At 43.3% G+C, this 17,330-nt stretch overlaps 1 protein-coding gene across 9 annotated transcripts in view; it reads left to right on the top strand.

Annotated features, from left to right (window-relative positions):
• Positions 1-17,330, top strand: part of RAP1GAP (RAP1 GTPase activating protein) — a 269,542-nt gene that overhangs the window by 45,680 nt on the left and 206,532 nt on the right. For all 9 annotated transcript variants that reach the window (XM_088459482.1, XM_088459487.1, XM_088459489.1 and 6 more), the window contains exon 2: positions 4,325-4,360. In XM_088459482.1, the coding sequence (XP_088315608.1) occupies positions 4,325-4,360 (36 nt within the window). The remainder of the gene's footprint in view (positions 1-4,324; positions 4,361-17,330) is intronic.

Below are 17,330 nucleotides of genomic sequence, written 5' to 3'. Positions count from 1 at the left end.
CAACTAAAAAAAAAATTGTAATTAACTTTGGGGTGCCTAAACTAACAAAAAAAGTTGATTTTGGGTTAATTTGAGGACATTTTTTTTTACCCCAAAAAATGACATGTAATTTTTAAAATAATTAAGCTAATTTAAAACTTCCAAATGCCTAACAGGGTCCTGACATTTTAACCTTTAAAATAAAGATTTTCCTTTCCATCTCTCACCCTCAGGGAGGTGCGAGTGGAAAGTTGCAAATTCAGTCTGACTGATTGAGTGCGAGTTGCTAATTAGATTGCAAAATGAATTCACTACGTGAATTCGAAGTGAAAATCGCAATTCGCATCTAATTGGATTGATTAATATCTCCCAGCTCGCCCTCTCTGCCCTGCACAAGATTTGCGTCTCTCATCTATAAGCATTAACTGCTCCCCAGTCACGGTTACAGGACATATTTCAGGCTGGAGAATATCCTCTCATGCACAACAAGACTTTCCTCTAGTCTCCAAGCCTTCCAGTGTTCCCTGATAACTCCCCTCTCCTCAGGCAGCTTATCATATTCCTGAGCCATCCACATAACCTCCATAGACTATTCTACCAAATTCCATCCTCACTGCACAATCCACACATAACTTTACATAGTTTTCTCTTTCTACACCTACTCTCTCGGAAAGATCGCGAGGCTCCCGAAAATCACGTGGCGCTCCCGGCTGCCTAGAAGAGTAGGCAAGTCTCCCGAAACTGGCCGCCACCTGCCTGCAGCCGCCCACTTACCGAGTTTAGAGGGCAGTCCGTGTAGCCGATGACACGATTCACGATGAATCACGTTATTGTGGCACTACCACTTTCTTCACAGTTCCAGTAATTGTGGTGTTGTGTAGCAGAGGGCAAGGCCATGATGATTCAATCATGCCCACCGACCTGCCCACTTTGCCTTGATTCCACACACACACACTGAGTCGACCTAGCTGTCCCCCATCCAATAAGTCAGCGACTATATTCTACACTCACACATCCCGCTAACTCGAATCAACATTGCTGTGTGACCGTATCATACAGCCCACCAAGAGCCTCTGCAATCTGGCTGAGCCTATACGTAATATGTAGCACCTATCCTTGTGTTTCCCTATAGGGACCTCTCTGTCTGTCTGTTATTACCCACCTTACTATCCTATTACTGTTTCCAATTGTAAAGTGCAATTACATTTGTTAATAAAAAAAAAAATAATACAACACCACGACCAGTATATTAGGCAGTACAATAACCAGTATATTATACTGTACAATGATCAACATATAATACTGTACAATGACCAGTATATTAGGCAGTACAATAACCAGTATATTATACTGTGCAATGATCAACATATAATACTGTACAATGACCAGTATATTAGGCAGTACAATAACCAGTATATTATACTGTACAATGATCAACATATAATACTGTACAATGACCAGTATATTAGGCAGTACAATAACCAGTATATTATACTGTGCAATGATCAACATATAATACTGTACAATGACCAGTATATTAGGCAGTACAATAACCAGTATATTGTACTGTACAATGATCAACATATAATACTGTACAATGACCAGTATATTAGGCAGTACAATAACCAGTATATTATACTGTACAATGATCAACATATAATACTGTACAATGACCAGTATATTAGGCAGTACAATAACCAGTATATTATACTGTACAATGATCAACATATAATACTGTACAATGACCAGTATATTAGGCAGTACAATAACCAGTATGTTGTACTGTGCAATGATCAACATATAATACTGTACAATGACCAGTATATTAGGCAGTACAATAACCAGTATGTAATACTGTACAATGATCAACATATAATACTGTACAATGACCAGTATATTAGGCAGTACAATAACCAGTATATAATACTGTACAATGATCAACATATAATACTGTACAATGACCAGTATATTAGGCAGTACAATAACCAGTATATTATACTGTACAATGATCAACATATAATACTGTACAATGACCAGTATATTAGGCAGTACAATAACCAGTATGTTGTACTGTGCAATGATCAACATATAATACTGTACAATGACCAGTATATTAGGCAGTACAATAACCAGTATATTATACTGTACAATGATCAACATATAATACTGTACAATGACCAGTATATTAGGCAGTACAATAACCAGTATGTTGTACTGTGCAATGATCAACATATAATACTGTACAATGACCAGTATATTAGGCAGTACAATAACCAGTATGTAATACTGTACAATGATCAACATATAATACTGTACAATGACCAGTATATTAGGCAGTACAATAACCAGTATATAATACTGTACAATGATCAACATATAATACTGTACAATGACCAGTATATTAGGCAGTACAATAACCAGTATATTATACTGTACAATGATCAACATATAATACTGTACAATGACCAGTATATTAGGCAGTACAATAACCAGTATGTTGTACTGTGCAATGATCAACATATAATACTGTACAATGACCAGTATATTAGGCAGTACAATAACCAGTATGTTGTACTGTGCAATGATCAACATATAATACTGTACAATGACCAGTATATTAGGCAGTACAATAACCAGTATATTATACTGTGCAATGATCAACATATAATACTGTACAATGACCAGTATATTTGGCAGTACAATAACCAGTATATTGTACTGTACAATGATCAACATATAATACTGTACAATGACCAGTATATTAGGCAGTACAATAACCAGTATATTATACTGTACAATGATCAACATATAATACTGTACAATGACCAGTATATTAGGCAGTACAATAACCAGTATATTATACTGTACAATGATCAACATATAATACTGTACAATGACCAGTATATTAGGCAGTACAATAACCAGTATGTTGTACTGTGCAATGATCAACATATAATACTGTACAATGACCAGTATATTAGGCAGTACAATAACCAGTATGTAATACTGTACAATGATCAACATATAATACTGTACAATGACCAGTATATTAGGCAGTACAATAACCAGTATATAATACTGTACAATGATCAACATATAATACTGTACAATGACCAGTATATTAGGCAGTACAATAACCAGTATATAATACTGTACAATGATCAACATATAATACTGTACAATGACCAGTATATTAGGCAGTACAATAACCAGTATGTTGTACTGTGCAATGATCAACATATAATACTGTACAATGACCAGTATATTAGGCAGTACAATAACCAGTATGTTGTACTGTGCAATGATCAACATATAATACTGTACAATGACCAGTATATTAGGCAGTACAATAACCAGTATGTAATACTGTACAATGATCAACATATAATACTGTACAATGACCAGTATATTAGGCAGTACAATAACCAGTATATAATACTGTACAATGATCAACATATAATACTGTACAATGACCAGTATATTAGGCAGTACAATAACCAGTATATTATACTGTACAATGATCAACATATAATACTGTACAATGACCAGTATATTAGGCAGTACAATAACCAGTATGTTGTACTGTGCAATGATCAACATATACTGTACAATGACCAGTATATTAGGCAGTACAATAACCAGTATGTTGTACTGTGCAATGATCAACATATAATACTGTACAATGACCAGTATATTAGGCAGTACAATAACCAGTATATTATACTGTACAATGATCAACATATAATACTGTACAATGACCAGTATATTAGACTGTGCAATGATCAACATATAATGACCAGTGTATTAGGCAGTACAGTAACCATCATATTATACTCTAGAATGATCAACATATAATACAGCACAATGGCCAGTATATTGTACTGTACAATGATGAACATATAATGACCAGTATAGGCAGTACAATAACCAGTATATTATACTCTAGAATGATCAACATAATATACAGCAAAATGACCACTATATTGCACAGTACAATCATCAGTATAATATACAGTGATCAACATATAATACTTCACAATGACAAGTATATTATACTCTCCAATTATTAACATATAATACTGTACAATAACCCGGACAAAAACAAAGAACAAGTTATAATGAAAATGACTTGTTGGGGCTACAACCTTCTTTCTGATGTTACCACCCAGTTGATAAATTACGTTATCAGACACGTTTTATAAATAGGCTCCACCCACCCCGTACTAAGTTGAACAAATAGCCATTGCTCCCCCATGTCCGTTATAATCGGGTTATTACGCAGTGCCTGTTGCTGTGTATATTTGATACCCCCTGACTCATTAATTTTTTCTCCACTTCCCCACAGGGTGGATCAGACAATTGTCTCCCACAGACGCCTTCGGTGAGTTATATAATCGCTTATTTCATTATTCGCGCTTTGGTTTGTTATTATACATAGAAGCTTCTATTTTGCTGTTTGACTTATGATTGTTAAGTTGTTATTGCTGCCTTTTTTGTATCTATTTCTTTTCATCCAGGGACTAAAACAAGTACCTTAGCGTAATTTATGTATATAGCGATATAGTGAGACCAGGCACCTCACCAGACTTTCTCCTTACCCTACATTTAGGGCCTGATTCAGAGCCGCTCGTAAGCGGCAGTACGCTCGTTCCGAGCGATGTTCGCCCATCTGCGCATGCGTACGGTTTTTAATACGCATGCGCGAACCAGTCAGTGCGGCCGAAAATCGTTTGTTCGCTATATAGCGAGTGCCTGCTATTTTGATTGACAGGATGAGGCGTATGTGGGTGGTGACAGGGGAAGGTGCTTGAAAACGGGGAGTGGAGATCAGAACGTAGGCGTGCTTAAAGGTCAAAGCGGGCGTTTTATGGGTGTGCATAATTAATACAGCAGCGTCATTGACCACGTCACTTGGTTGTTTTATAGTCAGAACTGCTCGCAATATAGTGGTAGGAAAAACCAACCACAAGAATAGCGAGCAGTTCATACACTGTTCGATGTACTCGATTAATCTATTAAATAGCGGACATGACGTATGATGCGAGCAGTCAGGGGGCGTTTTTATCAAATAAATGAGCGTATGTTTTGCTCGCTTGTTCAGACATGGAAGCGGCAACAGACCGCAAAGAGCGTACGGTTCATTTGAATAGCCACCCCCTTTTTCTGAACGAGCGAGCGCTAATTGCGAGCGGCTCTGAATCAGGCCCTTAGTACACATAGCGACATTTAAAGTGTCCAATTAGCTGTTATAATGGAGGCAATATTGTGTCTGTTACTGGGACTTCAGTGATAAATGTCCACTGATGGTGAGGATGTTCCTGCTCTTCCAGCTGTTGACTACTAACCTCTGATCAGTTGCAGTATAAAATGATTATTACATGTAGAATACACATCATGTAATATGTCGCCTATACCTTAAAGTGCACCTAATGCTAAGGACTACATCATATAGTACAACGGTGATTCCCGAGATGGTTCTGCAGCCTCTGAGGCCGGACGGAGAGGTTCAGACTCCTCTCTGTCTTTTGTCCCCTGCACAACGTTCTTAGCTGAGAATTGCATCATTTTACATTGATTCAGTTTTAATACTACAGTCAGCTAAGCGAAGATTAAATTAGTCACCGCAGTGTTATGGATCAGTCTCATTGTGCGCTGATTTGGCTCAATAGCTGGATTATTTCTACAGCCTGTGATCAACGGTGGGAGATGTCAGGCCAGGACCTGGTGCTGTCTGTCGCCCAGGCTCCAGCTATGTTACCTGTTATGACAGTGTCAATAAATTGCAGGTTACAGAGGATCATGTCCCAGAGTTACATACCCATCTGTATGTGAGCTCCTGGCGTCCATACAATATTACTTTACCACCACTGCATGTGCAGAGGAGGCTGAGAGCCTGGATCATATCTGTAGCTTACGATCATTGTGATACAAAAATAGTTTTGGTTGGGACGGAGGGTTGTGGTGCGTATCCACTACATGAGAGTGGAACGACAGTACGATTACAACATTGTAATCGTGCAATCGGTCATTCCTGTGCAGTGGATAATGGCCCTGATTCAGAGCCGCTCGTAAGCGGCAGTACGCTCGTTCCGAGCGATGTTCGCACATCTGCGCATGCGTACGGTTTATAATACGCATGCGCGAGCCAGTCAGTGCGGCCGAAAATCGTTAGTTCGCTATATAGCGAAGGCCTGCTACTTTGAGTGACAGAATGAGGCGTATGTGGGTGGTAACAGGGGAAGGTGCTTGAAAACGGGGAGTGGAATTCAGAATGCAGGCGTGCTTAAAGGTCAAAACGGGCGTTTTATGGGTGTGCATAATTAATACAGCAGCGTCATTGACCACGTCACTTGGTTATTTTATAGTCTGAACTGCTCGTAATATAGCGGTAGGAAAAACCAACCACAAGAATAGCGAGCAGTTCATACGCTGTTCGATGTACTCGATTAATCTAATAAATAGCGGACATGACGTATGGTGCGAGCGGCCAAGGGGGCGTATTTTTCAAAATTTCGACCGCAAGTTTTGTTCGCTCGTTCAGACTTATAGGCGTGAACAGACCGCAATGAGCGAACGGTTCATTTGAATAGCCACCCCTTTTTTGAGAACGAACGACCGCAAATAGCGTCCGGCTCTGAATCAGGGCCAATGTGCCCACACTGAATATGTCGTTCAGTGCAGGCACCATCCCTTATCCCCGAACATGCACAACCTGTCGATATCGGCAGATTGATGTTGAAAATGACCAGCGGGATCATGCATCGCTGGTCGTTTTTTACATTTTACTGCACGATTTATGAACGATTAATGAGCGATTGAACGATGACGATGTCGTTATCGTTCAATCGCCCATTTTAATCGTCTAGTGGATACGCGGCTTTACTGTAGGATTAGGGCTGGGGAGATTTTACACTTTGCAAATCCTAACAACTTTGTCTTAAAAAATATGATTGTGAATGTGTCTCAGGTTTGTGGAGAACTAGCACATGAGTGGACACATTATGGACACTGTTCCTCTTCTATCTATGAGCAGAGCCTTTGGTTCTGAAGAACACCATCTGGTCTGTAAAGTTAGAACCTTAGGTTCTATGGGCTGTCTGCATTGAGCCTTGAGGTACCTTGTATTCTGGAAAGCTCTGAGAGAAACCTTAGGTTCTGGAGACCTCATGAGGAACCTTGGGTTTTGGAGAGTGCTGAGAATAATCTTGGGTCCTGGAGAGCCCCATGAAGAACCTAGGGTCCTGGAGACCCCTGTGAGGATTTTGGTTCCTGGAGGGCCCCTGTGAGGAACCTTGGGTCCTGGAGAACCCTGTGAGGAACCTTGGGTTCAGGAGATCCCTGTAAGGAACCATGTATTCTGTGGGTTCCTGTCAAGAACCTTGGGGTCTGGAGAACCCTGTGGGGAACCTTGGGTTATGGGTGTTATTTACATATTGTGTGATGACTTTTGATTCTGGATAAACAGCTTTTATTACTGTGATGCACAGTTTTCAGCACGTGTGGCCCAGTGGCAGTTCTATTTTTGTTTGTTATACTTGTGTATTTTATGTATATTTTTATGTATATCTCCCCTCTGCCTGCCTATCATCTCTCTACTACCTGCCTATCACCCCCCCTCTGTCTGCCTGTCATCTCCCCTCTGCCTGCCTGTCGTCTCCTCTCTGCCTGCCTATCGTCTCCCCACTTCCTGCCTGTGATCTTCCCTCTGCCTGCCTATTGTCTCCCCTCTGCCTGTCATCTCCCCTCTGCCTGCCTGTCATCTCCCCTTTGCCTGCCTATCATCTCCCCTCTGCTTGCCTGTCATCTCCCCTTTGCCTGCCTATCATCTCCCCTCTGCCTGCCTATCGTCTCCCCACTTCCTACCTGTGATCTTCCCTCTGCCTGCCTGTCATCTCCCCTTTGCCTGCCTATCATCTCCCCTCTGCCTGCCTGTCATCTCCCCTTTGCCTGCCTATCATCTCCCCTCTGCCTGCCTATCGTCTCCCCACTTCCTGCCTGTCATCTCCACTCTGCCTGCCTATTGTCTCCCCTCTGCCTGTCATCTCCCCTCTGCCTGTCATCTCCCCACTTCCTGCCTTTCGTCTCCCCTCTGCCTGCCTATCATCTCCCCACGTCCTGCCTGTCCTCTCCCCTCTGCCTGCACAGACTTCTGTCCTAAACAAACTCAGCCATTTTGTTTTGCAATCCAATATGCCCGGCAACATTTCTGTTACTTGTTATCACCATATTGTGGTGCAGAGAGGCTGCTTTGCTCCTTGTGAATGGCCTCCACTAACCCCGTGTAACGTTCGGATTAAAATAACCATTCACAGCTTTTGGCTGCCTTTGCGGGGGCTGCAGATCGTGGAATCTGTGTTACAGACAACAATGTCTCTTGTTCTGGACCATGTGTGGGCCAATATCAAGGTCATTGCGGAGGATTAAGGTTATTCCATTATAGCTGATAATCCCCCTCTTTATTATCCAGGAGTCCCTACATTATGCTGACTTGTGCAGGTTAATGTCTGTGATGAACTGACTCCGTCTTGTCTATTCATTCGTGTCCTCCACGTTAATACGTTACATGTAACCGGCCATTCATATAATCCTGCTTAGTAGCAGAGTATAATTATAATGTTATACAGTAATTACAACCACTATAAAACAGCAATGGATCTATTTATCAGCGGGGGAAAGCCCTCTCTCCAGGTAAAGTTTTCTCTGAGAAAACTCTTTAAACGCCCATAAGTGTGACACCACTGTCCTGTGTGCCTTAGTGCTATGTCCAAACGCCCATAAGTGTGACATCACTGTCCTGTGTGCCTTAGTGCTATGTCCAAACGTCCATAAGTGTGACATCCCTGTCCTGTGTGCCTTAGTGCTATGTCCATACGCCCATAAGTGTGACATCACTGTCCTGTGTGCCTTAGTGCTATGTCCATACGCCCATAAGTGTGACATCACTGTCCTGTGTGCCTTAGTGCTATGTCCAAACGTCCATAAGTGTGACATCCCTGTCCTGTGTGCCTTAGTGCTATGTCCATACGCCCATAAGTGTGACATCCCTGTCCTGTGAGCCTTAGTGCTATGTCCATACGCCCATAAGTGTGACATCCCTGTCCTGTGTGCCTTAGTGCTATGTCCAAACACCCATAAGTGTGACATCACTGTCCTGTGTGCCTTAGTGCTATGTCCAAACACCCATAAGTGTGACATCCCTGTCCTGTGAGCCTTAGTGCTATGTCCAAACACCCATAAGTGTGACATCACTGTCCTGTGTGCCTTAGTGCTATGTCCAAACGCCCATAAGTGTGACATCACTGTCCTGTGTGCCTTAGTGCTATGCCCAAATGCCCATAAGTGTGACATCGCTGTCCTGTGTGCCTTAGTGCTATGTCCAAATGCCCATAAGTGTGACATCACTGTCCTGTGTGCCTTAGTGCTATGTCCAAACGCCCATAAGTGTGACATCGCTGTCCTGTGTGCCTTAGTGCTATGTCCAAACGCCCATAAGTGTGACATCACTGTCCTGTGTGCCTTAGTGCTATGTCCAAACTCCCATAAGTGTGACATCACTGTCCTGTGTGCCTTAGTGCTATGTCCAAACTCCCATAAGTGTGACATCACTGTCCTGTGTGCCTTAGTGCTATGTCCAATCGCCGTCCTGTGTGCCTTAGTGCTATGTCCAATCGCCCATAAGTGTGACATCACTGTCCTGTGTGCCTTAGTGCTATGTCCAAACGCCCATAAGTGTGACATCCCTGTCCTGTGTGCCTTAGTGCTATGTCCAAACGCCCATAAGTGTGACATCACTGTCCTGTGTGCCTTAGTGCTATGTCCAAACGCCCATAAGTGTGACATCACTGTACTGTGTGCCTTAGTGCTATGTCCAAACGCCCATAAGTGTGACATCACTGTCCTGTGTGCCTTAGTGCTATGTCCAAACGCCCATAAGTGTGACATTACTGTCCTGTGTGCCTTAGTGCTATGTCCAAACGCCCATAAGTGTGACATCACTGTCCTGTGTGCCTTAGTGCTATGTCCAAACGCCCATAAGTGTGACATCACTGTCCTGTGTGCCTTAGTGCTATGTCCAAACGCCCATAAGTGTGACATCGCTGTCCTGTGTGCCTTAGTTCTATGTCCAAACGCCCATAAGTGTGACATCACTGTCCTGTGTGCCTTAGTGCAATGTCCAAATGCCCATAAGTGTGACATCACTGTATTGTGTGCCTTAGTGCTATGTCCAAACGCCCATAAGTGTGACATCACTGTCCTGTGTGCCTTAGTTCTATGTCCAAACGCCCATAAGTGTGACATCACTGTCCTGTGTGCCTTAGTGCAATGTCCAAATACCCATAAGTGTGACATCGCTGTCCTGTGAGCCTTAGTGCTATGTCCAAACGCCCATAAGTGTGACATCACTGTCCTGTGTGCCTTAGTGCTATGTCCCTTCCTTCTCTGCACTTCCTTTCCCATTTGCACCATGTTGGAGAATTAGGGGGTCATTCAGACCCGGTCGTTAGCGCCGATGCGCTCGGACCGGGTCGATGGCCCCCCACAGAGCATGCGCACGACGGCGCCGTCGTGCGCTAGCGTGAGATCCGCTATGACAGACAGCGCCGGTCATAGCGGGCACCGATCCAAAGGGGGCGAGCTGTCGATGTTGATTGACAGCTCGCCCCGTTTGGAAGGCGGGCCGGGGGGGTGGCAGCCCACATGGGGGCGTTCCCATGGGAACGCCTACCGTTTGGGGGCGGCCCCACTGACATCACTAGTGATGTCAGTGGAGAGCTTCCGGCTCAGACAGAGCCTAAAGCTCTCCGGGGCTTACGACAAGGGAGACCCTACCCTAGGGTCTCGTCATAAGCCCCGATGGTCGCGATGGTCTTGACCATTGCGACCATCACCTTAGGCGGTCGTAAGGCTGCCTTACCACCGCAAAGGAGGACGTCTTGAAAATTCAAGAGGTCCTCCCCTCATTCAGACCGACCGCACGCTCTGTGCGACCGGCTCTGAATGAGGTCCTTATAGTACCTGATCACAGCCATAATACCTGTGATATGAACGCTTGTGGCTTTGTGTCTTCTCAATCGGTAACATTGGTTTCCTTCAGCTGTTGCTGGGCTGAGGCTTCACTTTGCTGTGGGCCCTCTCTGGTGACTCCATAATATGTCTCTATGCCTGCATGCCCACCACCAGCGGGGAAGAGAAAAAGGAAAACCCCTGAAATGTGCCTGTCCCATCTCAGGGCAAGGATGTGATGCTTCAGTGCTGTGTAAGGTTAAATATACGTGTGCGGGATGCCACGGAATAAGCGCGTGCAAACATTACAAGAAACTGTCTATATATGACCCCTGTGTACAATATATAGGAAATAATCTTATATGTACTCCATATTATATACAGTTCCTTGCAAAAGTATTCACCCCCTTTGCATTTTTCATGTTTTGTTGCCTCACAACGTGGAATTAGAATGGATTGTGTGAAGGTGTGCATCATCTCATTCACAGAACATACCTACAACTGTGACGTTGTGTTTTTTTTATATTGTGAATCAAACAACATTTAGGACAACATAACAGAAAACTTCAGGGTGCATAACTGTTCACCCCCCTAAAGTCAGTACTTTGTCGAGCCACCTTTTGCGGCAATTACAGCTGCAAGTCGCTTTGGATAAGTCTCTATGAGTTTGCCACGTCTTGCCCCTGGGATTTTTGCCCATTCCTCAAGGCAAAACTGCTCCAGCTCCTTCATGTTGGATGGTTTCCGCTTGTGAACAGCAATCTTCAAGTCTGACCACAGATTCTCAATTGGATTGAGATCTGGGCTTTGACTAGGCCATTCCAACACATTAAATGTTTCCCCTTAAACCACTCGAGTGTTGCTTTAGCAGGATGCTTCAGGTCATTGTCCTGCTGGAAGGTGAACCTCCGTCCCAGTCTCACATCACAGGCAGACTGAAACAGGTTTTGCTCAAGAATATCCCTGTATTTAGCACCATCCATTTTTCCCTCAACTCAAATCAGTTTCCCAGTCCCTGCTGCTGAATAACATCCTCACAGCATGATGCTGCCACCACCATGTTTCACTGTGGGGATGGTGTTCTTGGGGTGATGGGATGTGTTGGGTATGCGCCAGACATAGCGTTTTCCTTGGTGGACGAAAAGTTAAATTCTAGTCTCATTTGACCAGAGCACCTTCCTCCATACATTTGGAGAGTCGCCCACATGCCTTTTGGCAAACTGAAATCGTGTCTTCTTATTTTTATCACTAAGTAATGACTTTTTTCTGGCCACTCTTCCATAAAGCCCAGCTCTATGGAGTGTACGGCTTATTGTGGTCACATGCACAGATACACCAGTCTCTGCTGTGGAACTCTGCAGCTCCTTCAGGGTTACCTTTGGTCTCTGAGCTACCTCTCTGATTAATGCCCTCCTTGCCCGGTCTGTGAGTTTTGGTGGGCGGACCTCTCTTAGCAGGTTTGTTGTGGTACCTTGTTCTTTCCATTTGATGATGATGGATTTGATGGTGCTTCGGGGGATCATCAAAGATTTGGATAGTTTTTTATAACCAAACCCAGAATTGTACTTCTCAACAACTTTGTCCCTGACTTGTTTGGAGAGCTCCTTGGTCTTCATGGTGTGAGGCCTCTTGCTTAGTGGTTTTGCAGCCTCTGGGGCATTTCAGAAAAGGTGTGTTTATACTGACAGATCATGTGACACTTAGATGTCACACAGGTGGACTTGGTTGCACCAGAACTTTTGAGGGGCTTCATAGCAAAGGGGGTGATGACATATGCACATGCCAATTTTCAGAATTTTATTTATAAAGATTATTTTTTATATATATTTTTCTCATTTCACTTCACCAAATTAGACCATTTTGTCCAGATCCATAACATAAAATTCAGTTTAAAATAAAAGTAAAAAATACAGGTTGTAATGTAGCAAAAGGGGTAAAAAGCCAAGGGGGGTGAATACTTTTGCTAGGCACTGTACATGGTATTAATGTCGCTGTATATTTTATCCGCACCCATGTATAAGATCCTGAATGAAGACTGGCTCTGAGAGCTGGCTCGTATCCTTTTTACCATCCTCCAATGATCTGTGTTCATTGAATGATCTGTGATCTTAGTGCCTCTTACAGCAGCATTTCCCGTGTGAGAGGCTCAGAAAGTGGCAATTAGCGCAGTCATCGCTCTCTGGTATCGGGAAACAAGTGTAATATGTCACTGTACAGGGAGGCGAGCCGCTGACCTGCAGTAATATTATGTCTGGGCAGAGAGGCGTGAGGCACCGCCGCTCTGCTCTCAGTCTTTGTTGTGTCTAGGAGCAGGAAACCACTGGCTGTCCTGGTGATAATCAGCCTGGAAGGAACAACCTGCGCAGCGACGGGCGCCATCCGGCGGTACCGGTGTGTAGAAGGAGAGACTTGTGTCAGATCAGTAAGGAACCTGTCAGGGGCTGGTGCCCGGGGGGCCTCTTATATCACAGGTATAATACTCCTGGGGAGACAGGTTCTGACCAGTGTTCTCGTTAATATATCCGATGTTTCAGGACCCTCCATAAATGATTAATTCCAGATATGTAGCCTGTGACTGATGGAATGCAAATGTCAAGCCAGAGATCGCTCCTATAAAAATAAATGCACGAGAACGTTAGATATAATTATTCCACTTTTTCTTTTCATTAATTCATTATTCTAATTATAGGAAACTAAAACGTTTCCTTCGAAATCCCACGCTATAATGTCAGCAGATGCCGTATCATTTATCCTTGTATTTTATAATGGCCTATTAGCCGCACTTATCCGCAGAGCGAGCTGCACGGATCACGCTCAAGGGGAGATGTATCAAGGCTTGGAGAGAGAGAAAGTGGACAAGTTGCTCATAGCAACCACCCAGCCTCTAACTGTGGTTTATCTAGCCCAGCAAATGAAATGTCAGTGAGAAGAGTCTGACACGTGTAATCTTACCGTGTTCATCATATATCAGTGTATTCCGGAGATGTGTCCGGCTTGTATTGTGGGCACGAGCAGTACAAATCTGTGCGTTAGAAGTTTCTGTCACGTAGGGGAGATGACCCCTGATAGCCTAGGACACCAGTACATAAATAATCATCTTAATGAGGTAAGTTTAGTAAAACTCGCCAATTCATGGCGACACAATCTACGTCAACCAATCACATTTAGATACAGAGAGCAAACATCTGGTTGCCATGGGTTACAGTTCATCGTTGCGGTGCATTACTTTCCATCAGTGACCTGTCTCCCGTGCTGACTGCTGATTGGCTGACAGATTGGTGGTGCTGCCCCTGTAATGTGTCAGGTACGTTCCGTTAAAGTTTTCTCAAATGATCAATTAATAAGATGACATACGTGACCCATGTCCGCACGTGCTCGGCGTGTAGCTTATTATATTACAGAGAAAGCGGACTCTAGTCGCCATGGAAACCAGAAAAATAGGATGAGGTCATTACCACGTTACCTACCGATTATCTGCAGAATAAGAGGGAGATTTGAGCTCACAGACCCTTATTCTATAGAAGACGCATTATCTTCCGCGTCTGAGCTCCTGTAACGTCCTTGCATTCGCTATTCGGAAGGATTCGCCAGGTGTTACTTGGGATCACCAATTGCAGCTGAAACACTCCATTGTCCCTGTGTAATAAATGTGTGTTATGGTAGATCTAGACCAGGAACAATCAAACAGAACTTATGAACCCTTCCTGCTCCTGCCCAGTATGGCTCATGCAGCTGTGAGGTCTTTTGTAAATTGCAGCAAATATGGATTTCTTAGTAACGGGACAATTAATAAATAGGCCGCACAATACCGATAGACCTCCTCATAGTGACGCGTTATTACAGACGTGTACTGTACATCTGAGGGGCTGATTAATAATCGTTACTTTACCTGTCACCTGTCATTCAAACATGTATAAATCTACATAACTAGACTGGGTACTTATAGGGGCTGATACAGCTACGGAGCAGAATAATTATCTCTCATGTCGGATCCAGTAGCGGTGACTCATACCGCAGTATTTATAGACTCTATAATGGGAATCTGTCCTAGAACATGGAAGAGCTGACGCCATCCTGGATGTGACACAGAGACGCATTGTTTTGGGGAGCGAAGTCATGAATGACTTATTTCTCTCCCAGAAGCCAGAATGTCACTGAAATCATCACGACCCTCCTATGGGCCTTTTATTATTCACCTGATAGAGCGCGAAGGCTGCGCCCGGAATGTGACGCTAACAACCCACAATGACAGGACAGGTGGCCGTGCTTGGTGATCATAGTGATATATGGCGGACAGAATATAGGAGGGGACAGATACCGTAGTACAGGGAATTACACCCAGCGTATGCAGCGGGAGAAGTGGTACTGTGCAGCTTCCATGTATATATTGTAAGGACAGATACAACTGAGAATTACATCCAGCGTATGCAGCGAGAGAAGTGGTACTGTGCAGCTTCCATGTATATATTGTAAGGACAGATACAACTGAGAATTACATCCAGCGTATGCAGCGACAGAAGTGGTACTGTGCAGCTTTCCATGTATATATTGTAAGGACAGATACTACTGAGAATTACATCCAGCATATGCAGCAGGAGAAGTGGTAGTGTGCAGCTTTCCATGTATAAAGTGTATGGACAGATACAACTGAGAATTACATCCAGCGTATGCAGCGGGAGAAGTGGTACTGTGCAGCTTTCCATGTATAAAGTGTATGGGCAGATACAACTGAGAATAACATCCAGCGTATACAGCAGGAGAAGTGGTACTGTGCAGCTTTCCATGTATAAAGTGTATGGACAGATACTACTGAGAATTACATCCAGCATATGCAGCAGGAGAAGTGGTACTGTGCAGCTTTCCATGTATATATTGTAAGGACAGATACAACTGAGCATTACATCGAGCATATGCAGCGGGAGAAGTGGTACTGTGCAGCTTCCATGTATATTTTGTAAGGACAGATACTACTGAGAATTACATCCAACATATGCAGCAGGAGAAGTTGTACTGTGCAGCTTCCATGTATATATTATATTGTATAGGAGAGATTCCTGGACTGCACACCCTGAATATATATAATGGGAGGTGCTACCTGTTGAGACTTCTTGCAGGCACAGGAACAGACAAATCACAAGTGCACAACTCCAAATTACTGATTATATATTAATACATTATGTAATAACATTTTGCAATCAATAGAGGTTTTTAGCATAATCATGGCCAAGGTTATGGGCCTACCCACTGTATCCAGGTAACCTCTGTAGGGTAGGTCCCTAACATACTAGGATTCAAATCCAGAGCGCAGGACACCCCTAAATCGGCACAGCTGGGCCACCCCAGGGCATCGCCATAATGAGAAAAGTGAAATGTGAAGTAAGAAAGGTAAGAGCAGCTATGGCTGCATAGAAAGGTGACAATACAAATATAATAAAAACAAACAGTAAAGTGTTAAAATAATGCAAAAAAGAAAGAATGTATTATAATGCGATGCCCTGAAACAGACCAACCAAAGCAATCCAGGGGCCCACGCCCCAAAACTTAACCCAAAGTTGCACTACAGTATATAACTTGTAGGACTTACCTAAAATTGTGCCTATTACTAGTGTGCATATATATTACCATATACCATGCTTTTAAACCAATAAGGGAGGGGTGCTAGTCCAGGCTGAAGGCGTCTCCTTTCCTTCAGGTGTGCAATAAAGCACATTAAATGGAGTATATGGGAAAGATTCCTGGACTGCACACCCTGAATATATATATATAATGGGAGGTGCTACCTGATGAGACTTCTTGCAGGCACAGGAACAGCTTTGGTTGGTCTGTTTCAGGGCATCGCATTATAACACGTTCTTTCTTTTTTGCATTATTTTAACACTTTACTGTTTGTTTTTATTATATTTGTATTGTCACCTCTCTATGCAGCCATAGCTGCTCTTACCTTTCTTACTTCACATTTCACTTTTCTCATTATGGCGAGGCCCTGGGGTGGCCCAGCTGTGCCGATTTAGGGTGTCCTGTATAAAGTGTAAGGGCAGGTACAACTGAGAATTGCATCCAGTGTATGCAGCAGGAGAAGTGGTACTGTGCAACTACCATGTATAAAGTGTAAGGACAGATACTACTGAGAATTATATCCAGTGTATGCAGCAGGAGAAGTGGTACTGTGCAACTACCATGTATAAAGTGTAAGGACAGTTACTACTGAGAATTACATCCAGTGTATGCAGCGAGAGAAGTGGTACTGTGCAGCTTTCCATGTATAAAGTGTAAGGACAGATACTACTGAGAATTACATCCAGCGTATGCAGCGAGAGAAGTGGTACTGTGCAGCTTCCATGTATATA

This window comes from Taudactylus pleione, unplaced genomic scaffold (genome assembly GCF_031769625.1).
Source record: "Taudactylus pleione unplaced genomic scaffold, aTauple2 ptg000912l, whole genome shotgun sequence".
Taxonomy (NCBI): Eukaryota; Metazoa; Chordata; class Amphibia; order Anura; family Myobatrachidae; genus Taudactylus; species Taudactylus pleione.
Note: the sequence above shows the minus strand (reverse complement) of the source record. Positions and strands in the feature narration are given on the sequence as shown.